Raw genomic sequence first — 26,658 nt, forward strand, 5'->3', positions numbered from 1 at the left:
CAATTTAGATGCTAAATTCATTGTTTTTCAATCTTCTTTTCTAACATATGCATTTAGAGCTATACATGTCCCTTAGATTTTGTTATACGTGTGTTGTTGCAAATACTTATACATAGTACTTTTATTATCAGCTAGTTTTATTGTTTTCTAATTCCCATAGATTTATTATTTAATATGAGCCATTTTCAGTGCGATTTTAAATTTCCAGAAGCATGGAAGCTTTTCTTAGGCTATATTTTAGATTATTAATTTAGAAATGAATTTTATTATTGTCAGAGAATTGATATATATATATAATATTAATTTTATAAATCTTGCTTTATGACCTGCTATATTTATTTTAAATTTAAAATACCTTTCTGTTTATTATTATTATTATTATTAATTTCTTGAAACATTTTCTTATTTCATACTGTAATTTTTTGAGACAGTATGATTCTCATTATTCAAGGGAGAACATTAAAATTTGATCAACATAATGGGTAAAAATTTCAAGCTCACAGGTCCAGTTAAGCTTATATCCAATCAAAGAAGACACACACTATAAAAAAAGATCAGTATGGACAACTTTATGTACTGCTTGTGTATCAACTCTGCTTATATTTTATTATAGAATTTTAAAACTTAGGGTGAGAATTTTTATTTAAACAGATTTTTTAAACTTCCTATTGCCTATCTTTTTGGTGTTCTGCACAATGTCATCCAGAGTGAACTACTGGTATTCTACAGATATTTCTTTTTTTTTAATATCTTTATTTTATTTTTATGTGGTGCTAAGGATAGAACCCAGTGCCTCATGCATGGTAGGCGAGCGCTCTGCCTCTGAGCCACAACCCCAGCCCCTCAACAGATATTTCTTAAATTGGAGTAAACCATTTGTAAATAGTATAAGTTTGAGTCTGAAATCTAGCAAAACTTCAAAAGAATAAAACAAAGAGGTAGTTTGTAATTTTAAAAAAAGGTAGTTTGTAATTACTCAAAAAAATAAAGCAGTGTTTACCATTCTGGGAGCATTGCAAAAAAAAAAATTACCTGAAATACTAGTACAATTCCTTGTAATTCTGGTTTAATAGATGGATATATAAAATATAAATATGTAACAGATATAGATAGACTATGGAAGAGGGACCCCCAAGGGCAGTAAAGGCATAGACAAAAATAAGAGAAAAAGCATGCAAATTTATATTACATACCTTGTAATTTAGTATTCATGAAGTTTTTAATCACCTTGGAAATAGAAGTTACAGGAAAATAGGAATTTTTAAAAAAGAATTTTTGGCTGTAGGCCAGATGAGTGGCACACACCTATAATCCCAGCAGCTAGGGAGACTGAGGTAGGAGGATTGCAAGTTCAAAGCCAGCCTCAGCAAAAGCAAAGGCACTAAGCAACTCAGAGAGACTCTGTCTCTAAATAAAGTACAAAATAGGGCTGAGGATGTGGCTCAGTGATAGAGTGCCCCTGAGTTTAATCCCTGGTTAAACTTGCCCCCCCCCCAAAAAAAGAATTTTGGCTGTATATAAGAAAATGATCAATTATGAAGTAGAGGGTGAGTTTTGTCTATTGTGAGATGAAAAAGTCATAACCAGGCTTAAGACTACATCCCTTTGGCTAGCTATTTCTTAAATTATGTCAGATTCAGCTCAGGGGTCATCTCTAGAAAACTGTTCCTGCACTAGGTCAGAATCCTTCTGTTGTAGCATTGTGAACAGAGCACTAACATAGCACTTGGAATATTTTAGGGAATACATCTTTTTAAATGTCTTTTCACCTTCCAGATTGAAGCTCCATGATCATGTATCATTTACTGTTGAATCACCAGTTCTTGACAAGAATTTGGTAATAGAACATTCTCAGACAATGTTTTTCTTTAAACTTTCCCCTTTATAGATTTTCCTATGTCTTTATGTTGTACTTGTTTCTTTCATTATAACATCTATAATACTTAAAAACATTTTTTACATGTATGTCCTTCCTACTAAGAAATGTACTTCTTGAGGGAAACAACCTTATATTATTCATTTCCTTAATACTACCATCCAGTGCCTATCTTTCATTCATTGACGTCAACCATTTTTTGAGTAACCAGTCAGTATTCTACATTCTGAGAATGCCATGGTGAAAGAAACTCATCTTGTAATGGAAGAAGACAGATAATAAGCCAAGAAGTAGAGAAGACTATGATAATAATTATTAAAGACAAAGAAACATTGACATGTTAAATGATGGTTGAAAGTGAGGAATCATTACTTTGGATAGAATATTTAAGGACAGAGTCAAGAAGTAAAAATACTAGGTTTGTATATGTCACTAAATTAAATCTATTTACTACACCTTCAGAATGGGAGCAGAACTTGGTGATCACTGAGTCAAGCCTTCTCATTTTATATTTTAGAGAAAAAGTATGACTTGAAGGTGTTAGCAAATAATTTATCATTTTCTTGGTAGAGTGATTTAGAAACTTTTGGAATCCTTAGATCTCATTGGAATTCCCCTGAGATGTAAATAAGTCAATGGTACCTTTAAACCAAAGACTGGAAGGTGTGCTCATCAGACCTATTTTCTGCCCTGCTGAAGAATTTTTAAGAGGGAAGAAAAGATCTTTAGGAGATGAAAGTCCAGCGGGCTACAGTGATAAAAATAGAGAAGGTACTTACTACAAGGAGACTTGTTGCAACTAAGTAGAGGAGCCAGGAATTACATGTTAGGTTTCAATTTTTACCCTGATTTTTCTAAGATATCCATGACAGACATTTTGAATATACTGAAAAATCTGGAAATTTTTACCTATAAGCCTGTACTCCAGGAATAGCCAGTGTTTATTCTCTTAATACAAATATTTCTCTTTTTCTTCTTCTCCTTTTTCTTCCTCTTCTTCGTCTTCCAAAATTGAGATTGTATTACTTTTACATTTTTTAAATATTTGAGAAAATTAGAAAAATGAAAAGAAAAAAAGGACAACAGACACCCATGGATGTCCTCCTAAATGAGCATTTCCAGGGCGGGGGTGGTCTATGAGTGTTAAAGCTTTGACTTTTTTAAGGTATGAAACATTACAAAGTCTATAATTCATCCATAGTCAGAGTCAACTAACGTCATGAATTTGGTGTATTTTAATACTTATATTTAATTTTAAAAAATATTATTTTGTGTTTCTTTCAATGTTCATAAATTAAATCAGAATCAGCTGAAATTATTGAACTTAAATTTATGGAACTTAACTTTTTTAACTGAACATTATGTGTTTCAGCTCTATTCATGCTAATATATAGATTTATTTTACTCATAAGCCATAAATGTTAAGCTTGATGAAGTTTCACTAAACACACACACACACACACATTTATTTATATCCAGCACCCAAAAACTACCCTTGAATGTCTGTGTTTGAACTCTGTGTTTGACTTCTTTTGCCCAACATTATGTCTATTGAAATTTATCCACTTTGTCTTGCATGGCTATAATCCATTCTTTCCCATTAGTGTGGGACATTTTGTTTTCTTTAGTCAATTCAGTTTTCCAAATTTATCCATTCAATTTCTGCTGAAATTTGGGGAGTTTCCAATTTGTGAGTTATCTCAAATAGTGCTGCTATAAACATGTTTTTGTGAAAATGTTTGTGCTCTTCAGTCAGATATATGCTTAAGAGTTGAATTTCTGGATCATAGGATATGCATATATTTAGTTTTAATGATAGTTCCAAACAGTTTCCCAAAGTATTATACTAAATTACATTGTTACCAGCAGCCAGTGAAAGTTCAATTTACTCTTTTCTTGTCAATTTTTGATGTATTCTGTCTTTTTCATTTTGGACATTATATTCTGTCTTTTTCATTTTGGATATCATAATATCATATAGTGGTTTAATTTGCTCCTCCTTGATAATCAACACAGTTTTCACATGTGTTTTGGCTACTTAAATATTCTCTTCTATGATACTCTTAAACTTAAACATCCTTAAACTGTTTTGCTAATGAAGTCTAAAAATATTCATGGTCTCTATCAATCTAGATAAGGAAGGACCTTAGCGATTTAAATTAATCTCATTCCCCCCACTTGGCATTTGTATGCCTTTGACTTATCTATTTTCTCATCACAGTGAAGAAATGATAGTATTTAATTCATTGGGTTGTTGTGAGAATCAAGTTAATATATGTAAAGCACTTTGAACAGTCCCTGGTGTATCTAGTATTTACTATAAACATTTAAAGGAAAATATAGGAGAAAATATTTGTGACCTGTGTTAGGCAAAGAGTTCTTAAATAGGACCTGTAAGAATAATCCATAAAATAACAAAATTGTAAATTGGACATCTCCAAAATGAAAAATGTTTTGATTTTTAATGACACTATTGAGAGAATTGAAAAGGCAAGTCATAGCCTGGGAGAAAATGTTTCTAAATCTAAGACTTGTACCTAGAATATATAAAGAATTCTCAAAACTCAGCAAAGATTTATATAGATGCATCACTGAAGAAGATATGTGAGTGGCAAATAAGCACATTAAAAGATGTTCAACATCATTATTTAATAAGGAAATGCAAATTGCAACCATAATGAAATATCTACGCATCTATTAGAATGGCTAAAATGAAACTGGTAGTACAAGTGGTGGTGGTAATACAGAGCAATTGGAATGGCTGGTGAGAAAGAAAGGTGCCACAACTCCTCTAGAAAGTAGTTTGGCAATTTCTTATAAAGTTTAACAAATACTTGCTGCATGAAAATATTGAAATAAAAACTTATGTTCAAACAAAGACCTATATGCAAGTATGTAATAATTTTATTCCTAACTCCTTGAACTGGAAACAACCCAAATGTCTCTCATCCAAGGAAAAAGCAAACTGTGGTACATCTATAAAATAAAATATTAGTCAGCAATACAAAGAAACAAACTATTGACATATATAATAACATGGATGAAATTTACATGTACTATGCTAAGTGAAAAGCAGACTCAAAAGGCTACATGCCTTTTTATTCCATTTACAAGAAATTCTGGAAAACAAAAATTATAAGGATAAAAAATAATCAGTGGTTACTAGCATTTAGTGAGGGATCCCAGAGACAGAATTAAGAAATTTGGAAAGGACAAGTAATGGAAGTGCTTTGTAGCTTGGTTTCAGTGTGATTAAACACTCTGTATTTGTCAAGAAGTGCACACACAAAATGTATATTTTACAATATGTAAATTAAAATGTTAACATAAAAAACTTTGGGTTTTATTTCTGAGTACTGTTTATTTTGTAATCTCTTTTGAAACTCCTTTTGGGCTGGGGGTGTAGTTCAGTTGTAGGGCTCTTGCCTGACATGTGCAAGGCCCTGGATTTGATTCCCAGCACCATAAAAAAGAACAAAGTTAGTGGAACTCCTGGCTTTTGTTTTTGCAGTACTGGGGATTGAATCCGGGGGTGCTCTACCACTGAATTACAGCCCCAGCCCATTTTTATCTATTCATTCATTCATTTAAATATTTATATTTTAGTTATAGGTACACACAATATCTTTATTTTATTGTTATGTGGTGCTGAGGATCAAACTCAGTACCTCACGCATGGTAGGTAAGCGCTCTACCACTGAGCCACAACCCAGCCCTTATTTATTTATTTTTTATATTGAAGGCAATTTATTGATTTTTTTACTCTAATTTGTTATATATGATAGCAGAATGCATTACAATTCATATTATACATATAGAGCACAATTTTTCATATGTGGTTGTACACAAAGTAGAGTCACACCATTCGTGTCATCATACATGTACTTAGGGTAATGATGTCCATCTCATTCCACTGTATTTCCTACCCCCATGACCCCTCCCTTCCCTGCCCTCCCCTTTGCTCTATCTAGGGTTTGACTAATCCTCCTAGGCTCTGCCCCAAACCCATTATGAATCAGCATCCTTGTATTAGAGAAAACATTCAGCATTTGGTTTTTTGAGATTGGCTGACTTCACTTAGCATTATATTCTCCAACTCCATCCATTTACCTGCAAATGCCATGATTTTATTCTCTTTTAATGCGGAATGGTACTCCATTGCGTATATATACCACATTTTCTTTATCCATTCATCAACTCATGGGCATCTAGGTTGGTTCCACAGTTCAGCTATTGTGAATTGTGTTGCTATAAACATTGATGTGGCTGTGTCCCTGAAGTGTGCTGTTTTTAAGTCCTGTGGGTATAGACGGAGGAGTGGGATAGCTGGGTCAAATGGTGGTTCCATTTTTTTTTTTTTTTGAGACAGGATCTCACTAAATTGAGGCTGGCTGGCCTCAAACTTCAAATCCTCCTGCTTCATCCTTTGGAGTCATAAGGATTTTAGGTGTACATCACCACGCCTGGCATTCTTTTGGGTTTGGGAATTTTTTTTTTTTTTTTTTTTTGAGAGAGAGACAGAGAAGGGAAGAAAGGAAGGGAGGGAGGGAGGAAAGAGAATCCTTTTGGTTTTATGTTATGTACTCTTGAGCTTTTCCATGTCTCATAATTTTTTTATCATATTTTCATTTCTTTGTGCAATTGGATAAATTTCTCAGGACTATATTTTATTTCATTTATTCTTTGTTTTCAAAGACGGGTTTACTCCATTTTAAAGTTTTGAAATTTTCATTTCTAAGATTCCTCATTGGTCCTGTTTCAAATTGGACTTTTGTTGACGACTCAGAGCTCTCTTCTCTCAGAGATATTGGTCATATGGATTCATTCACTGTGCCAGAGGATAGTTTGGACTAGGTCTTGCCTTGTTTCTTTGGTTTTGGGGTTTTGCTTGTTTTTTGCAGATTGCAAACAGATCTCAGAGCCCAGCATTCTCATGGTGTTTTCATGTTGTTAATTCCTCAATGTAGACAGTTCTGAATCCAAAGAAAACCAAGGGTTGAGAGATACTATCATGAAACTGGAATTTGCTTGGGAAATAACACAAATATGGAAACAAAAGTCATGTCATATCCTTAGTGAAACTTGATTATATGTTCCCATAAAAAGATCTTCAATTATTTTTATACTTCTTTTTTAAAAAATATTTATTTTTTAGTTGTAGATGGACACAATATCTTTATTTCATGTGGTGCTGAGGATCGAACCCAGGGCCTCACACATGCTAGGTGAGAGCTCTACCGCTGAGCCACAACCCCAGCCCAGTTTTATACTTTTTAACCCTCCTTCCCAAATCATCTATTCCTCAGTTAGATTCTATATTGCCTTCTGTGAAAGTTTCTGCAGTTTGTTTTATGCTTAGGTAGTGTCTTTCAGAACCTTAATGAAGACTTAACCAAACTATCTATAAGTACCTACTTTATTTTTTCTTCTTTCTTTATTTAATTGGATTGAATCCAAGGTGCTTACCCACTGAGCAACATCCCCAACCCTTTTTATTTTTTGAGACAGAGTCTCAGTAAGTGGCTTAGGGCCTTGCTAAATTGCTGAGGCTAGCCTTGAACTTGCAATCCTCCAGCCTCCCGAGTCTCTGTGATTACAGATGTGCACCACCATCCTCAGTATTATTCCTTATTATTTTTAATATACCAGCATTAAGATGTTTCATAGCAGGGATTATAGGAAAAAACCAAAACACTGGGATTAATTTGCTGCACAATATTAGTTCAGTTAATTCTCTTACATGGACCTCAATTTTGCCATTTGTAAAATTAAGGAGTAAAACTGTAAATCCTATATCATAAAATTTCTATATTGTAAAATTCCCAGATTATAAAATTTCACAATTACAAAATTTGTGATATGCTAGTATTTTCTATTGCCTTCATTTAGTTTTTGACCTAGATATTTTACAGTTCCTTAAAGTGGAAATAAAATTTTTAAAGATTTCTTAAATCTTAAAATCCAAGCAATTAAATACATTCTTAAAATCAGTAGTTTATGGTGAATGAATAAAAGGCAACTTTGATTTAAAAAATAAACAAATTCCTCATATTTATTCCTTTATTTTCTTTACTTGCCTCCTTATAGTGATTAATAATATGAATATATGTATTATACTGGGTATTGAATCCAGAGACTATCCCTGAGCTACATTCCCAATCCTTTAAAAAATTCTTTAAATTTTTTTAAAGTTTAAAAGCTACGGGCTGGCTTCAGACTTGTGATCCTCCTACCTCAGGTGCCAGAATCTTTGAGATTACTGGCATTTACCACCACACCCAGAGATAATATGAATCCTAGAATTCATTTAAACCTTCTTGTGTCAGAGGTCTATCAGTATTGATACCAAAGGAATAACAAAAATTTACAGATAGACTGGGAAGGGAGAAAACCAGAAAAAGGAGGAGGAGGAGGAGGAGGAGGAGGAGGAGACAGCTGTACAAAAACAAATCTAGGTTTCAAATCCTGGCAAGGTCAAAGTAATGTGCCCTAGGACCTAATCTGCAGGGGGCTCCATGCCATTTTCTAACTTGGAGTTTTCAAGTTATTAGAATAACACAGGACGAATATTCAGGTCTCCCAATGTCCCAGAATCTTCACACTATACTATATTACTTGGAAGATTATATAATTTAAATTTACGTAGAGAATGAAGATACATACATGAAATAATCTTTTATAATTTTTTTGTATAGGTTTTTATAACTACTTAACCTATTTTCTGGCTGCTGGTGCTGTTAGTTTGGGAATTGGTTTCTTTGCTTTGGCATCTGCTTTGTGGTTCCTAATTTGCAAACGAAGGTAAGTTTTATTAGAATAGTTTTTCTTTTAAAAATTCAAAGGGCTTTTTCAAATAGCATAAAACTTAAGTAACTATAACAGTATTGATTTTGTAATCTTGGATTTGGTTGTAGAACCTTTGGTTGGGGAGGGAAGGCTTTATGTTTTAAATAGCCCAGGGGCTGTAGCTGTAGCTCAGTGGTAGAGCAATTGCCTAGCAAGTGTGAAGCACTGGGTTTGGTCCTCAGCACCATATAAAAATAAATAAATAAAAGGTATTGTTCCCACTACCACTAAAAATATATACATACATATATTTATTTAAGTAGCCCAAAGAACTCGAGTAAGATAGCAACCCTTATGCCTGAAAATTTTGAAGAATAATAAATCCTATTTTATTTTCAAGAAATCATGAGACTGATTGTAATATAAAGCTAGAAATTTTTAAAATTTCAACTTCAATTTGAGGTTAAAAACATTGCTGAGAGGGAAATAAACTCTTTCTTTAGGAGACAGCTAAGAAAAGAACTGACAGAATGCTTTGGTATGGTCCAGAAGTAGTAGTGTCTTGCCAGAAACAGAAAAAAATAAATATTATTTGAAACCTCCTTCCTTTCATTCTAAAATCTGGTGCTTCTAATTATTCAATCATATCAGTATTTGCATTGTCTGATGTTTAAAAATGTAAATTGCAACATGATTTTCCCACATATTACTCTTCTAATATTCCCTGTCTCAGCAAATGACTAAGTGGTACCCATCCACATGTACAAATCAGAAACCAAGAAATTATTGACTTATTCTTTCTTCCAATATTTATTGGCTGTCTGCCATTGTTCTAGGAATTGATTATACAACTGTGCACAAGTCAGACAAAGTTTCTGTCGCATAGACTTAACAGTACCACTGCAGGAGACAGATAATGAACAAATAAATAAAGTGGTCAGGAGATGCCTCACATGTGTCCAATTACAACTAAAAAAATACTTTAAAAAAGAATTTAAAGTTGAGGTATAATTAACATACAATGGAGCATACAGGTTTTAAATGCACAGTGATAAATTTCAATAAATATTTATGTAACCACCCCAGTCAAAATATGAAAATCTTTAACACCTTAAAAGTTCCATCATGTTCTTTTCCAAGCATTAATTCCTATGTCCTACCTCAGAGGCAACCATTATTCTGCTTTCTATTGTCATAGTTTAATTTTGCCTATTCTTGAACTTAAGCAGAATCATATGGACTTCTTTATGTCTGCTTTTTTCACTCACCATAATATTTTTTAGATATATTTGTTACATTTATCAAGTCTGTTGTTTTTATTTTTTAAATATTTTTTAGTTGTCAATGGACCTTTGTTTTATTTATTTATATGCAGTGCTGAGAAACAACCCAGTACCTCACACATGCTAGGCAAGTGCTCTTCCACTGAGCCACAACCCCAGTCCCCACAGTCTGTTGTTTTTAATAATAAATAGTATACCATTGTATGAACAAAAATACTTTTTTTTTTATTCTTCTATTAGTGGATTGGAATTGTTTCCAAGTTTTAGCTTTCAGGGATGGTTACCATGGACATTCTTATGTAAATTTTTTGTACACACATTTTCAATTCTCTTAGATAAATACCTAAGAGTAGAATTGTTAGATCATATGATTAAGTTTATAAGAAACTGCTGAATAGTTTTCCAAAGTGAATGTGTACTCCCAACATCAATGTATAAGAGTTCTGGTTTATATTTTTTAAAGATGTTTCTTATTTCTCTGTGAAGCCTGAATTTTAAGAAAGCAAGAATGAAAGCAGATAGATAACCTAGGAGGCTATTTAGTCCATGTGAGAGGTGATGGTGTCTTGAACTAATATTAACATAAAGGAGATGAAAAGAAAGGGCTGGATTTGGAATGTGTTTTGCAGGTAGAATCAGGACGTGTTGATAGATTAAATGAAGTAAGGAAAGATAAGTGAAATGACAGAATTAATGCTGATGTGTAAGTTTTTGTGGTGAGCAACTGAGTAATTGGTTTTCCCATTTTCTTTGATGAGGAAATTATCATAACGGGATCAATTTGGGGGAGTGGTGATAAAGTAGGAGATCAGTTTGGGATATAAGCTTGAAAGCCTATAGAAAAGTGTATTAGACATCAAAGTGGAAATGTCACATAGGCAGTTGAATATACACATAAACTTCAGGAGAGAAGACAGGGTTGAAGATTTGATATACAGAGAGTATTTAAAGGCTAGAACCTGATGAGAATAACCAGGGAGTGATTGTCAAAAGAGAAAGAGAACTAGTACTACACACTTCATCCTACCATGATGAAATCTAGCAGAAGAGTAGAAAGAATCAACAACATCTGAGGGGGAAAAAAAAAAGGTATGGTGCCAACAAAGTCAAAATTAAAAATTGTTACAAGGAGGTGTCAGCCAGTTATGTTGAAGGTGCTTAAGTTGAGAAAGATGAGGAGAAATAAATTATTTTCAGATTTGGCAATATGGAGGTCATTGGTCACTTTGATGAAGTGTTGGTGGAGAGATGGGTTCAGAAATTCTCCTTTGAGGAGAAAACAAGAGGTAAGAAAATTGACATATAGACAGCTCTTTCAAGAAGTTATTTTTGTGAGGAGAAGTTGACTAATGGTTAGTAGCTGGAGGAAAATGTGAAGCCAAAGATTGTTTTTCTTCTAAAAAGCTCCCTCTCTCTGCCCTATCCACACTAAATCCATCACCAAGTTTTATTTTACCTCAAAAAATTGCTCACACCTATTCATTTCTCTCCATTATGCCCAACCATTACTCACCCAATTTATCATTATCTCCCATATAGACCACTATAATAGAGGTTAGAACCAACCTCATACCTTCAATATTATCTTCATTCAATTTCTACACTTCAGCCAGAATTTTTCCAAATACAAATCTGATCAAGTCACCGATTCCTTCTTCTCCAGCCCCATTATATTTTAAAGGACTTCCTATTGCTTTTAGGATAACAATAAAACATGACTTTTAAGACCCTACATGCTCTGGCTACCCATAGTCTCCAGATTCACATCCTACTTTCCCTCCTGCTTTATGTGTTTCTCTTAATCTGGCTGCTAGACCATGGTACCTGATGTTTTCTCTGTCTAGAATATTCTTACTTTCACATCTTCCCTCTTCCACCAAACTCTACCTATTACTACTATTATTTCTTCAGATGCCCTTGTTCAATCCTCCCCTCCTCAGGAAAGCCTTTCTCAACCACTCTATTCAGGATAATTCCCTTTGTTACATCACACAGCACCAGGTAGCTTTCCTCAATAGCACTTTCCACAGTTGTAATTTTTCATTTCCTTGTGATTATTTAATTGTCTGTCTCCCTTACTACTATTTAAGTTCCATAAGAGCAATGACAATTCTATGAGGGTAGTGATTGTGGCTTTTTTTCCCCCTTACCACTAACACCTAGCACATCTGGCATATAATGAGTATTCAAATATTTGTTAAGTGAATTGAATTAAATAATGAATGAATGCTAATTGTTAATACCTCCTTAAGTAACATAGTATGATCTCTTGAATTAATTCGGAATTTTTCTAGTACCTCTGAAAGAAGAAATGGTAATCAGCATTATTATTATTTGGGGAGGGCAACAATTTAGGAACTTCTATCAATACATTATCATTCCCCATCTGTAGGTTATATTAAGGTTTACTCATGTGTTGTGTACTCTGTGGATTTGCACAAATGTATAATGACATTCGCATCTGAGAGTATCACAGAGCATTTTCTTTGCTCTAAGAACCCTCTGTGCTTCATCTATTTCCTTCCTCCCTCCAGCAACCACTGATTTTTTTTTACTGTCTACACAGTTTGTCTTTTCCAGATTGTCATACAGTATGTAGCCTTTTCAGATTTGCCTCTTTTGTTCTAAAATGTGCATTTAAGTTTCCATGTCCTTTCATGACTTGACAGTTCTTTTCTTTTTAGCTCTGAATATTATTCCATTTTCTGGAAGAATTATTTCTTAAATCCTTAAGTTTATAATAACTGTTTGAAACCACATTCCTTTGTACTTAATTATCTGCCTTTGATCAGCTGAGTTTTTACTTGCCACTTCATTATTTTTAATCCTTCCTCATTTGCTTGCGGTTGCATGGATAATAAAAGATCACAGGTACTCTTCCTTTGTAAGTCATTAATTTCAATTCAGTTTCCTTCTTACTTTTTTCCAGAGATATTATTAAATACCAAAAGTGACCAATGAAATTCATTTAATTTTCTTTGCTATGAAAGACAAATTTATAAAAAAGGCTAATTAACATTAAAGTCAACTAATTATCTCACAACCAGAAAAAAAAGTGACTCCTGGTTAATACTCAAACTAGAAATATTGACCCTTTATAATTAGCTTAATTTATATTCTTTGAATAAAATAGATATAATAAAATCTAACATGTTAGAAGAAAGTATATAAATTGGTGAGTGTTTTTAAAAATAAATATGCTGTAATATGTTTATTCTGATATTTAAACCCTTAGTATAAATATTAGAAATAATTATTTAATTGGTTTATGACCTATTTCATGTTTAATAATATTCTCTATAAAATATCTTTCAGAGAAATATTTCAAAATTCCAAATTTAAAGCAACTTGTGAGAGATTCAGGCAAAAACCATCAAAGGCAAAGATGAAATCTCATTCTCAATGTGTTTTTATTTCTCGAAATTTTCATACTGGAAGATTCCAATTACAGGTATGGTGTAATATTTTATACCAATCTTTCCAAAAATTTTGTATCAAGTAATTAGCATTATTGTCTTTAAATTTGAAGGATTGGATATCCACTGTTTTTTTAATGTTTAGTTTTTAGTTTTTTTTAGGTGGACACAATATCTCTATTTTATTTTTATGTGGTGCTGAGGATCGAACCCAGTGCCTCACGCATGCCAGGCGAACATGCTACCACTTGAGCCACATCCCGAGCCCCATACTGTTGTTTTTTAATTTGAGGGACAATAATATGAAGCCAAGTTTAAATTACCCAAGCTAGTTAGAGTTTATACTATAGGAAAACTGAAAACTTAAATGAAAATATATTCCATCTAAAGTTGCTTTTCTGTGCTTTTAGCCCATGAACCTACTTTCCCTATATTGGAATTGTTATAGGGCTGAAAATTATGGTGTATGAAAAACTGAAAACAAAATTATCAGGCCAGTCAGAGGAAAAGAAATGAAGATAAGAGTTACTCGAATACCCACATAACCCAATCAAACCAATTGAAATTGAATTCAGTTTGCCAAAGAGCTGTTAGCCTTTTATTATATCCCAACCCTTGGGCCCCTCTATTGGGGATGATAAGCATCCTTCAAGGGGCTTGTTTAGTACAAGTGAGAAAGGCAGACCATAATTTACTTTGTGCTATATGAGAAGTGTCAAAACAATGTTATGTGGACAAAGTAAAACAAGCAGAGACTAGTAGAAATTTGAAACTGTGATATAGCTAAGCAAAACAAATATATCAATGGTCACAGAGCATTAATAGATAGTGACAAACTGATAGGATGCCAAAGTTTCACTCTGCATCTTGAGTAATGAAGTCAAGTTGAACTCAGTGTTGGTTCATTTAATAAACATTTTAGTGCCTTTCATGTGGCAGTGCTAATTTTGCCATCGAGCCTATTTATAAACGAATAAGATATGAGCCTAGCCTTAGAGAGAAGAAAACCATACAAACTAATAATTACAACAATGTGATAAGAACTCACAAAGTTTTAAGAGTGCAAATAAGGAAGTCTGAATTGAGGAGGGCTTCAATAGAAGACCTTTTGAACTGGGTTTTGAGAAATGAATGAAAGTTTGCCAGGAAGAAAGGGAACGAAGGAAATTTTTTGTTCAAAAGTAAACATTACCATTTGGAACCTAGGGTTCATAGAAGGGAGAGGTAGGAAACAACTTTGGAGATAAGATTTAATGGACCTCCTAAGAATTTTGGATTTTGTTCCTTTGTCTATACAAATCCACGGAAAGGGATTACAGGATTATGGTCAAGAGCATAGATTGTAAAGCCAGATTCCACAGGTTTAAAACCTGGCTCTACCATTACTGTGTAATCTTAGGCAAATTACTTAACTTCTCTGTGTCTGTTTGCCTGTGTTTCTGAAAAGTGAGAATAATTCCCCCTCCACTGAGTTGTTGTGGGAGTAAATGAATTAGTATGTGAAAAGCATTCAGAATATTGAGCACCACGGAAGTACATTATTACTATTACGGCAAGGTTCCTCCCCGCCCAAGAGGACAATTTATTATTTTTATGTACACCCAACAGTGTACATTTATCCCAAGTTTAGTGGCAAGTTCTTTATTTAGCCTTTGCCTTTTCCAGCTTGGCAATGACAACCACGGGTTTTGGACCCAGGATGTTGCCTCCCCATATGGCTATGGACCTCATATCTGTCAATGTAGTTGGTTCTAATAGCTTTCACTGGCTTAGTCAGAGCTCCTTTGTCTTCCAAGTTAACCTGTGTGAACGCACAGTGATGCATGTCTTCCTGTGAACCAGACGTCCCAGCCTGACCTTCCCCTTGATGATGCAGTAAGGAACTCCCACCTTGGGACACTAATTTTGCCAAGCAGGAAGGGCAGGAAGACAACCAGCTCCATGGGATCCACGACATGTGCAATCACCACCAGCTGACCCCTTGCTCCAAGGACCAGCGGTCTCTTCGTAGGGACATCCCTTTTGCCAGCAGCTTTCTTCTCAGCCCAGGCCAACAGCTTCTGCTTCTTGCCCTGGTTCATCTCTGGTCTGTACTTGTGGGCACGCTTAAGCTGCTGGGTGACTGTTAATAACCCCTTGCAGCTGCAGCCGGATATAGCAGGCCATTTTACAAAGCGGGTAAGGTCCCTTTTGGGCTGAATGTCCTGTCCTATGCCAAAGTTCTTCAGCTTCTTCTCGAACAATGGGTTCACCACCTTCTTGGATTTCTGCTTTTTGACCAGGGTGGAGGCCTGGGCCACCTTTTTCCCCTTGGCCTTCTTCCTTTTGGCATCTTGGGCGGCTGGAGGAGAAAGAAAAGAGAAAGAATTGTCTGCTGCAAGATATTAAGCAGATGAATATAAAGATCAAATTAATTCAGAAGGTTATTTGCTCTGACTTTCAAATGAAGGAGTTTGAAGTAAAGGTTGCATTGCAGAGAAAAATATTGTTTCTATGTGTCTATTTGATATTTATTTAATTTATTGAGCATTTTGCTAGACATTTGGTTGGGTACTAGTGATATAATGATGCCATCATATTTAATGGTGGAATCACCACCAAATAGAAAATTACAAAACTGTCAGAAGTGAAATTTTAAGTAGTTTATTAATCATTCAACAAATATGTGAAAAGCATTTATATGCTAGGCATTGTTTTAGGCAACTGGGAATTTGGTGATAAACAAGTGAGACTGTATTCCCTGCTTTTACAAAGTTCGTGGTGTAGTGGGAGAGAGAATGTACAAGTAGACATAAAATTTTCAGGAATATTTTTAAAAATATTTTCAATTGATAAATATTTTTATCATTTATGATATACAACATTTGTTTTGAGATTGTATATACACTGTACAATAGCTACATTAAATTAGTAAATATCTGTGTTACCTCACTTATTTTTTTTATTTTTGGTGAGAACACTTAAATCTACTCTCAACCGTTTTCAAGAATATAATACGGCCCTGGCTCAGGGCTGCGGAGCCCGCGGAGGCTGCTTCTTGGACCCTGCTACTATCAGAGCATACACCAAACACTAAGCGGCCGAATTCCGGCTCCCGGAACTGAGCCCGCGGGGGCTGCTTCTTGGAGCCTACACTTATAGGAGCTTACACCGAGCACGGAGCGGCCGAGTTCCGGCTCCCGGAACTTCCCTGGACCGGGGCTAGGAGCCCGCGGAAACTGTGTCTCGGTCCGGGTCCTGCTGAGGGCAGGTCAGGACTCACCCATTGCTTGGGTTGCCTGGCAAGGGGAACGAAATGCTGCCATTCGCATAGGATACCAACATGGCAGAGATCTGATGTCAGCAGAAAGCGGTGGAGGAGAGATCTTCATCAATACCAGCAGTGACATAAGCAGTTGGTCTTCTGGTAAGGGGGGTGAGGCTCAGTCACCCGAGTCTCCTCAATTTGTCCTCGAGCCGGAGGGAAGGAGCCGGGCCGCCGCCAGCCCCCGGAGCAGGCCCAGCGGCTCACCAGCGTGGTGACCGCGTGACCCCAATTGGAGAGGGGGCGGAGCGGAGCCGCCACCCACACCCGCCAGGTGGGCAGACCCACGACCCAGTAGTACATGGGCGTGGTAGGAGGGGCAGGGCAGAGCCGCCCTTCGCGCTTGCAAGGTAAACAGACCTGTGACAGCCTGGCGGGTCAGGCCCAGTGGCCTGCCAGTGTGGTACACACGTCACCCCAACTCGAGTAGGGGCAGAGCAGATCCTTATCCCATGCCCGGATCAGGCCCTGCCGGTGTGGTGGTCACGTGACCCCAATTGGAGTGGGGGTGGAGCGGAACCGCCACCCGTGCCCGCAGGGTGAGCAGACCAGTGACCAACCTGCAGATCAGGCCCAGGGGTCCGCAGGCGTGGTAGGAGGGGCAGGGCAGATCCGCCGCCCGCGCCTTCAAGGTAGGCAGACCTACAACAGACCGGCGGATCAGGCCCAGGAGCCTGCCGGCGGGGTACAAACACCACCCTAATTGGAGTAGTGACAGAGCAGAGTCGCCTCCCTTGCCAGGAACAGACCCAGCATCCTGCAGGCGGGGTAGTCACGACACCCCAATTGGAGTAGGGGCAAAGCAGAGCCTCCACTCGTGCCCGAAAGGTGGGCAGATCTGCGACCGACCAGCAGGACAGGCCCAGTGGCCTGCTGGTACGACAGACACGTCACCCCAATTGGAGTAGGGGCAGAACAGAGCCGCCACCAGCTCCCAGAACAGGCCCAGTGACCTGCCGGCGTGGTAGCCACGACACCCCAATTGGAATAAGGAGAGAGCAGAGCCGCCGCCCGCACCTGCAGGAAAGATACGCAAGCAGTATGAAAAGACAAGGAAAGAAAGGACCACAAGCAATGCAGGTCAACGCAACTTTAGAAGAGGTAACAGCTGCAGCAGATGGAATGTCAGAATTCAGGATATACATGCTTCAGATGACCTGGAGTATCAAGGAAGACATTAAACAGCAAAATCAGACAATGAAAGATCACTTCGACAATGAATTACGCAAACAAATCCAGGAAGCAAAGGATCAACTATACAGGGAGATAGAGGTTATAAAAAACAAGCAATCAGAAATCCTAGAAATGCAGGAAGCAATAAACCAACTTAAAAACTCAATGGAGAATACTACCAACAGAGTAGAACACTTAGAAGATAGAACATCAGACAATGAAGACAAAGTATTTCAACTGGAAAAGAACATAGACAGCTCAGCAAGACTGTTAAGAAACCATGAGCAGAACATCCAAGAAATATGGGATAACATTAAGAGACCAAACTTAAGAGTCATTGGGATACAGGAAGGTACAGAGCTCCAAACCAAAGGAATGAGCAGTCTATTCCATGAAATAATACAAGAAAACTTCCCAGACTTGAAGAATGAGACAGAATCCCAAATCCTAGAAGCCTACAGGACGCCGAATGTGCAAAATCATAAGAGATCCACACCTAGACACATTATAATGAAGATGCCCAACATACAGAATAAGGAGAGAATTTTAAAAGCTACAAGAGAAAGGAAGCAGATTACATTTAGGGGCAAGCCAATCAGGATAACAGCTGATCTTTCAACACAGACTCTGAAAGCTAGAAGATCCTGGAATAACATATTTCAAACACTGAAAGATAATGGGTTCCAACCAAGAATGGTGTATCCAGCGAAATTAAGCTTCAGGATGGAGAATGAAATTAAAACCTTCCACGATAAACAAAAGTTTAAAGAATTCGCAGCTAGAAAACCATCTCTTCAAAACATCCTAGCCAAAGTATTACAGGAAGAGGAAATGGAAAATAACAATGAAAACCAACAGTGGGAGGTAGGACAGTAAAGGGGGGGGGGAAACAATCAAAGAGGAAAACAAACAATGTTTAGTAACAGAAATAAACAAATATGGCTGGAAGAACAACCCATATCTCAATAATAACCCTAAATGTTAATGGCTTAAACTCACCAATTAAGAGACACAGGCTAGTAGAATGGATCACAAAACAAGACCCAACAATATGCTGCCTACAGGAGACGCATTTGATAGGAAAAGACATACATAGGCTGAAGGTGAAAGGTTGGGAAAAATCATATCACTCATATGGACTTCGGAAACAAGCAGGCGTGTCCATACTCATATCAAATAAAATAGATTTCAAGCCAAAGTTAATCAAAAGAGATAAAGAGGGACACTACATACTGCTTAAGGGAACCATACACCAACAAGACATAACAATCATAAATATTTATGCCCCAAACAATGGTGCAGCTATGTTCGTCAAACAAACTCTTCTCAAGTTCAAGAGTCTAATAGACCACCACACCATAATCATGGGAGACTTCAACACACCTCTCTCGCCACTGGACAGATCTTCCAAACAAAAGTTGAATAAGGAAACTATAGAACTCAATAACACTATTAATAACCTAGACCTAATTGACATATATAGAGTATACCACCCAACATCAAGCAGTTACACTTTTTTCTCAGCAGCACATGGATCCTTCTCAAAAATAGATCATATATTATGTCACAGGGCAACTCTTAGACAATATAAAGGAGTAGAGATATTACCATGCATCTTATCTGATCATAATGGAATGAAACTGAAAATCAACGATAAAAGAAGGAAGGAAAAAGCATACATCAATTGGAGAATGAACAATAGGTTACTGAATGATCAATGGGTTATAGAAGACATCAAGGAGGAAATTAAAAAATTCTTAGAGATAAATGAAAACACAGACACAACATATCGGAATCTATGGGACACATTGAAAGCAGTTCTAAGAGGAAAATTCATTGCTTGGAGTTCATTCCTTAAAAAAGAAAAAAACAACAAATAAATGATCTCATACTTCATCTCAAAATCCTTGAAAAAGAAGAGCAAAACAACAGCAAAAGAAGTAGAAGGCAAGAAATAATTAAAATCAGAGCTGAAATTAATGAAATCGAAACAAAAGAAACAATTGAAAAAATTGACAAAACTAAAAGTTGGTTCTTTGAAAAAATAAACAAAATCGACAGACCCTTAGCGATGCTAGTGAAGAGAAGAAGAGAGAGAACTCAAATTACTAGCATACGGGATGAAAAAGGCAATATCACAACAGACACTTCAGAAATACAGAAGATAATCAAAAACTATTTTGAATCCTTATACTCCAATAAATTAGAAGATAGTGAAGGCATCGATAAATTTCTTAAGTCATATGATCTGCCCAGATTGAGTCAGGAGGATATAGAAAACCTAAACAGACCAATATCAATTGAGGAGATAGAAGAAAACATCAAAAGACTACCAACTAAGAAAAGCCCAGGTCCGGATGGGTATACAGCAGAATTTTACAAAACCTTTAAAGAAGAACTAATACCAATACTTTTCAAGCTACTTCAGGAAATAGAAAAGGAGGGAGAACTTCCAAATTCATTCTATGAGGCCAACATCACCCTGATACCTAAACCAGACAAAGACACTTCAAAGAAAGAAAACTACAGACCAATATCTCTAATGAACCTAGATGCAAAAATCCTCAATAAAATTCTGGCGAATCGGATACAAAAACATATAAAAAAATTGTACACCATGATCAAGTAGGATTCATCCCTGGGATGCAAGGCTGGTTCAATATACGGAAATCAATAAATGTTATTCACCACATCAATAGACTTAAAAATAAGAACCATATGATCATCTCGATAGATGCGGAAAAAGCATTTGACAAAGTACAGCATCCCTTTATGTTCAAAACTCTAGAAAAACTAGGGATAACAGGAACATACCTCAATATTGTAAAAGCAATCTATGCTAAGCCTCAGGCTAGCATTATTCTGAATGGAGAAAAACTGAAGGCATTCCCTCTAAAATCTGGAACAAGACAGGGATGCCCTCTCTCTCCACTTCTCTTCAACATAGTTCTCGAAACACTGGCCAGAGCAATTAGACAGACGAAAGAAATTAAAGGCATAAAAATAGGAAAAGAAGAAATTAAATTATCACTATTTGCAGATGATATGATTCTATATCTAGCAGACCCAAAAGGCTCTACAAAGAAACTATTAGAGCTAATAAATGAATTCAGCAAAGTGGCAGGATTTAAAATCAACACGCATAAATCAAAGGCATTCCTGTATATCAGCGACAAATCCTCTGAAATGGAAATGAGGACAACCACTCCATTCAAAATATCTTCAAAAAAATAAAATACTTGGGAATCAACCTAACAAAAGAGGTGAAAGACTTATACAATGAAAACTACAGAACCCTAAAGAGAGAAATAGAAGAAGATCTTAGAAGATGGAAAAATATACCCTGTTCATGGATAGGCAGAACTAACATCATCAAAATGGCGATATTACCAAAAGTTCTCTATAGGTTTAATGCAATGCCAATCAAAATCCCAATGGCATTTCTTGTAGAAATAGAGAAAGCAATCATGAAATTCATATGGAAAAATAAAAGACCCAGAATAGCAAAAACAATGCTAAGCAAGAAGTGTGAATCAGGCGGTATAGCGATACCAGACTTCAAACTATACTACAGAGCAATAGTAACAAAAACAGCATGGTACTGGTACCAAAACAGGCGTGTGGACCAATGGTACAGAATAGAGGACACAGAAACCAATCCACAAAACTACAACTATCTTATATTTGATAAAGGGGCTAAAAGCATGCAATGGAGGAAGGATAGCATCTTCAACAAATGGTGCTGGGAAAACTGGAAATCCTTATGCAACAAAATGAAACTGAATCCCTTTCTCTCGCCATGCACAAAAGTGAATTCAAAATGGATCAAGGAACTTGATATCAAATCAGAGACGCGCCGTCTGATAGAAGAAAAAGTTGGCTACGATCTACAGTCGGTGGGGTCGGGCTCCAAATTCCTCAATAGGACACCCATAGCACAAAAGTTAATAACTAGAATCAACAAATGGGACTTACTCAAACTAAGAAGTTTTTTCTCAGCAAAAGAAACAATAAGAGAGGTAAATAGGGAGCCTACATCCTGGGAACAAATCTTTACTCCTCACACTTCAGATAGAGCCCTAATATCCAGAGTATACAAAGAACTCAAAAAATTAGACAATAAGAGAACAAACAACCCAATCAACAAATGGGCCAAGGACCTGAACAGACACTTCACAGAGGAGGACATACAGTCAATCAACAAGTACATGAAAAAATGCTCAACATCTCTAGCTGTCAGAGAAATGCAAATCAAAACCACCCTAAGATACCATCTCACTCCAGTAAGATTGGCAGCCATTATGAAGTCAAACAACAACAAGTGCTGGCGAGGATGTGGGGAAAAGGGTACACTTGTACATTGCTGGTGGGACTGCAGATTGGTGCAGCCAATTTGGAAAGCAGTATGGAGATTTCTTGGAAAGCTGGGAATGGAGCCACCATTTGACCCAGCTATTCCCCTTCTTGGTCTATTCCCTAAAGACCTAAAAAGAGCATGCTACAGGGACACTGCTACATCGATGTTCATAGCAGCACAGTTCACAATAGCAAGACTGTGGAACCAACCTAGATGCCCTTCAATAGACGAATGGATAAAAAAAATGTGGCATTTATACACAATGGAGTATTACTCTGCATTAAAAAATGACAAAATCATAGAATTTACAGGGAAATGGATGGCATTAGAGCAGATTATGCTAAGTGAAGCTAGCCAATCCCTAAAAAACAAATGCCAAATGTCTTCTTTGATATAAGGAAAGTAACTAAGAACAGAGTAGGGACGAAGAACAGGAGAAGAAGATTAACATTTAACAGGGATGAGAGGTGGGAGGGAAAGGGAGAGAGAAGGTAAATTGCACGGTAATGGAAGGAGACCCTCAGGGTTATACAGTGGAGGGGGTAGAGAGAGAGGAGGGGAGGGGAGGGGAGAGGTAGGGACGGGGGAGGGTGGATGATGGGAAAGGCAGCGGAGCACAACAGACACTAGTATGGCAATTTGTAAATCAATGGATGTGTAACTGATGTGAATCCGCAATCTGTGTATGGGGTGAAGGTGGGAGTTCATAACCCACTAGAATCAAAGTGTGGAATATGATATGTCAAGAAATTTGTAATGTTTTGAACAACCCACAATAAAAAATTAAAAAAAAAAAAAAAAAGAATATAATACATTGTTGGTAACATAGTCACCATGTAGTACAATAGATCTCATGGACTTATTCCTCCTTTCTAACTGAACTTCTCTGTCCTTTCACCCACATCCCTACAAGCCTCCCACCACTACCCAGGCCCCTGGTAAACACCATTCTACTCTCTTATTCATGACTTTGATATTTTTAGATCCTGTGTATGAGTGAGGTCATGTGGTATTTGTCTTTTTGTCCCTAGTTTATTTCACTTAGTATAATGTCTTCCAGGTTCATCCATATTGTCACAAATGACAGGGTTTTCTTTTTCTTTTAAGGCTTTTGGTCAGAATTCTTGACAACCAATGATAGGAACCCCATGAAAATTATAATAAGAAAGTTTTAATAGAACAAAAAATATGTGAAAAATAATAACAGAACTATAATAGAACAAAAAAAAAAAAAGAAAGAAAAGAAAAGAAATGCTGACCTCAGCCATAAAGCAGTTTCAGTATAAAAAGGCTCTTTCATTGAGTCTCTCTTTTTTTCTTGTCTCAATTCCTGCCTCTGTATTAAACTCCTCTCCTACTAGAGATAGATTGTTCTATCCATCCTCTGGCAGGAGGATGAAAAGTATAGCAAAAATATGGCTTCATATAATAAAGATCTAGAGCCTGATTATTTATTATTTATTTGTTTGTTCTAACTAGGTATATATGAATATGACAACAGAATGCATTTTAATTCATTGTACACAATTGCAGCACAACTTTTCACTTCTCTGATTGTATATGATGTAGAGTTTCAACTTATGTGCAGTCATACATGTGTCTAAGGTAATGGTGTCTATCTCATTCTACCATCTTTCCTGCCCCTCTCCTCCCTCCCCTTTGCCCAATGAAAGTTCCTCCATTTCCCCCCCACCCCATTGTGGATCAGCATCCAATTATCAGAAAGAATATTCAGTTTTTGGCTTTTTGGGGATTGACTTACCTCATTTAGCATGATATTCTACAACTCTATCCATTTACCTGCAAATGCCATAATTTTATTCTCTCAATGCTGAGAAATATTCCATTGTATATATATACCACAGTTTCTTTATCCATTCATCTATTGAAGGGGCATCTAGGTTGGTTCCACAGTTTAACTACTGTGAATTGAGCTGCTATAAACATTGACATGTAAAGCCTGATTTTTTAAAAAAGCTTTTATTGTGAAATGATGCACACCTACAGAAGAGTATGCACACGCATAATTTAAAATAGATTTTTTAAAAGATAGGGTCTCATTATATTACCCAGGCTGGCCTTAAACTTCAGGGAACAACAGATCCTTCTGTCCCAGTCTCCCAAGAAGCTGGAACTATAGGTGCACACTATCACACCTGGCTTATAAATGAGATTTCTAATACATGTTATCCAGAATAAGAAATAGAACATTACCAGCTCCTTTGAGGTATCCTGAATCTCAAATCTCTCACAACTTATTTCTTATTTCTCCAGTGAAGGAACTTCTAGTCTGTAAATGCACTTAACCATTTTCTTGTTTTCCTTTATAGTTTTACTATTAATGTTACGGATTCCTGAACAATATGTTACCAAATTTTATACTTTTTGGGTTCCATATCTAATGTTCCCTTTGTGTCTAGTATTACATTTATGAGATTCATCAAACTTGATGCACGTAGTCACAGTTCATTATTTTTACTATTTGTTATTCTGTTGTATGAATATATCAAGTTGTATGTGGTAGATATTTGGGTTATTTTCAGTTGTTTCTCCAGGAACTTTTCTATAGAAACTATGTTGAAAACTAGAATTGCACTAGGCATGGAGGTACATACCTGTAATCCCAGCAGCCTGGGAGGCTGAGGCAGGAAGATCATAAATTCAAAGCCAGTCTCTGTAACTTAGCAAGGTTCTAAACAACTTAGCAAGACCCTGTCTCAAAATAAAAAAATTGAAAATAGGGGGCTGAGGTTGTGGCTCAGTAGTAGAGTACTTGCCTAGCATGTGTGAGGCACTGGGTTCTATTCTCAGCACCGAATATAAATAAATGAATAAAATATAGGTCCATCAACATTTTAAAAAAAATTTAAATAAAAATAAAAAAGAAATAAAAAGGGCTGGGGATGTGGCTCAGTGGTTTAGTGCACCTGGGTTCAATCCCCAGTACAATTTTTTTTATTGTTTTTAAACTACAATTGCTGAGTCATGGATTATTTGCATGTTCAACATTATTATATAATTCTTTGTTTTAAAAGTAGTTTTATTAGTATACATGTAAAAGATCATAAATTGCTTTATATATTCAACAAATATTAATATTTAAGCCTTGTAATTTTTTGACAATCTAATGAATTTGTAATACTATCTCACTATAGCACTTTGTTTTAGTTTTTTAACATGTATTGTTGTTGTAGTTGTTCTTTCGGAGACAGGATCTTGCTATATTGTCCAGGCTAGTCTCAAACACCTGGGCTCAAGTGATTCTCTTGCCATTGCACCCATCTTAGATTTGTTTTTTTTTCTTTAAGTATATATTATTATTGTTATCATCATCATCATCATCATCATTAGCTATTTTAGGTCCACAGCAAAACTGAGCAGAAAATAAGTACATAGTCCATATACCCCTTGAACCCCACATATGCACAGCCTCTCTGTCAATACTCTGTACTCAAGGTATATTCATTACAACTTGTAAACCCACATTGACATCATAATCTAAAATTCATAGTTTACATTTAAGGTTCACTTTGAGTATTATGTAGTCTGTCAGTTTAACAAATGTGTAATGATATGTATCAGCCATTATGTTATCATACAGAATAGTTTTACTAACCTAAAAAACTTCTGTGCTCCTCTGATTTATTTCTTCCCTTTTTACCCTCACAGCCACTGATTGCTATAGTGTTCCCATAGTCTTTGCCTTTTCTAGAATGTCATATAATTGGAATCATATACTATGTGGTCTTTTCAGATTGGCTTCTTTCACTTGGGAATGCCTTTAAGCTTCTTTCTTCCTTATCTTTTCTTGGCTTGTTAGCTCATTTTTTTCCAGCGCTGCATAATATTCCATTATTTGGATATACCACAATTTATCCATTCACTTATAGAAAGACATCTTGGTTGCTTTAAAGTTTGGGATAATTATGAATTAAGCTGCTATGAACATCTATATGGAGGTTTTTGGGTAGACATAATTTTTCAATCCATTTGGGAAAGTACCAAAGAACATGATTGCTGAATCATATTGCAAATGTATATAGTTTTGTAAAAACTGCCAAACCATCTTTCAAGGTGGCTGTATCAGTTTGCATTCCCACCAGCAATGCATGAGAACTATTGTTGCAGCACCTCCTTGCCAGCAATTAGTATCATCAATATTTTGGATATTCCCGATTCTAAAAGATGTCTAGTGGTATCTCATTTTAAGTTACAATTCCCTGATAAACATTTTTATGTGCTTATTTTTCAACTGTATATTTTCTTTAATGAGGTGTCTGTTCAGGTCTTTTGCTTATTTTTTAATCAGGTTACTCATTTTCTTATTGAAATCTAGAAAGTTCTTTGTATATTTTGGATAACAGTCCTTTATCCGATGATGCTTTTTGCAAATATTTTTCCCCAGGCTGTGGCTTTTCTCATTCACTCTATTGTTATCTCACTGTAGTTTTAATTTGTATTTT

The 26,658-nt window shown here is 36.1% G+C and overlaps 1 protein-coding gene across 2 annotated transcripts in view; it reads left to right on the forward strand.

The window, feature by feature from the left end:
* CUNH1orf185 (chromosome unknown C1orf185 homolog) overlaps positions 1–26,658 on the forward strand; it is a 68,127-nt gene that overhangs the window by 599 nt on the left and 40,870 nt on the right. For both annotated transcript variants that reach the window (XM_058581441.1, XM_058581442.1), the window contains exons 2-3: positions 8,572–8,677; positions 13,261–13,396. In XM_058581441.1, coding sequence (XP_058437424.1) covers positions 8,572–8,677; positions 13,261–13,396 — 242 coding nt within the window. The remainder of the gene's footprint in view (positions 1–8,571; positions 8,678–13,260; positions 13,397–26,658) is intronic.

Source organism: Marmota monax, unplaced genomic scaffold (genome assembly GCF_021218885.2).
Source record: "Marmota monax isolate L192 unplaced genomic scaffold, Marmota_monax_Labrador192_F-V1.1 WCK01_AAM20220418_F8-fsc00023, whole genome shotgun sequence".
Classification (NCBI taxonomy): Eukaryota; Metazoa; Chordata; class Mammalia; order Rodentia; family Sciuridae; genus Marmota; species Marmota monax.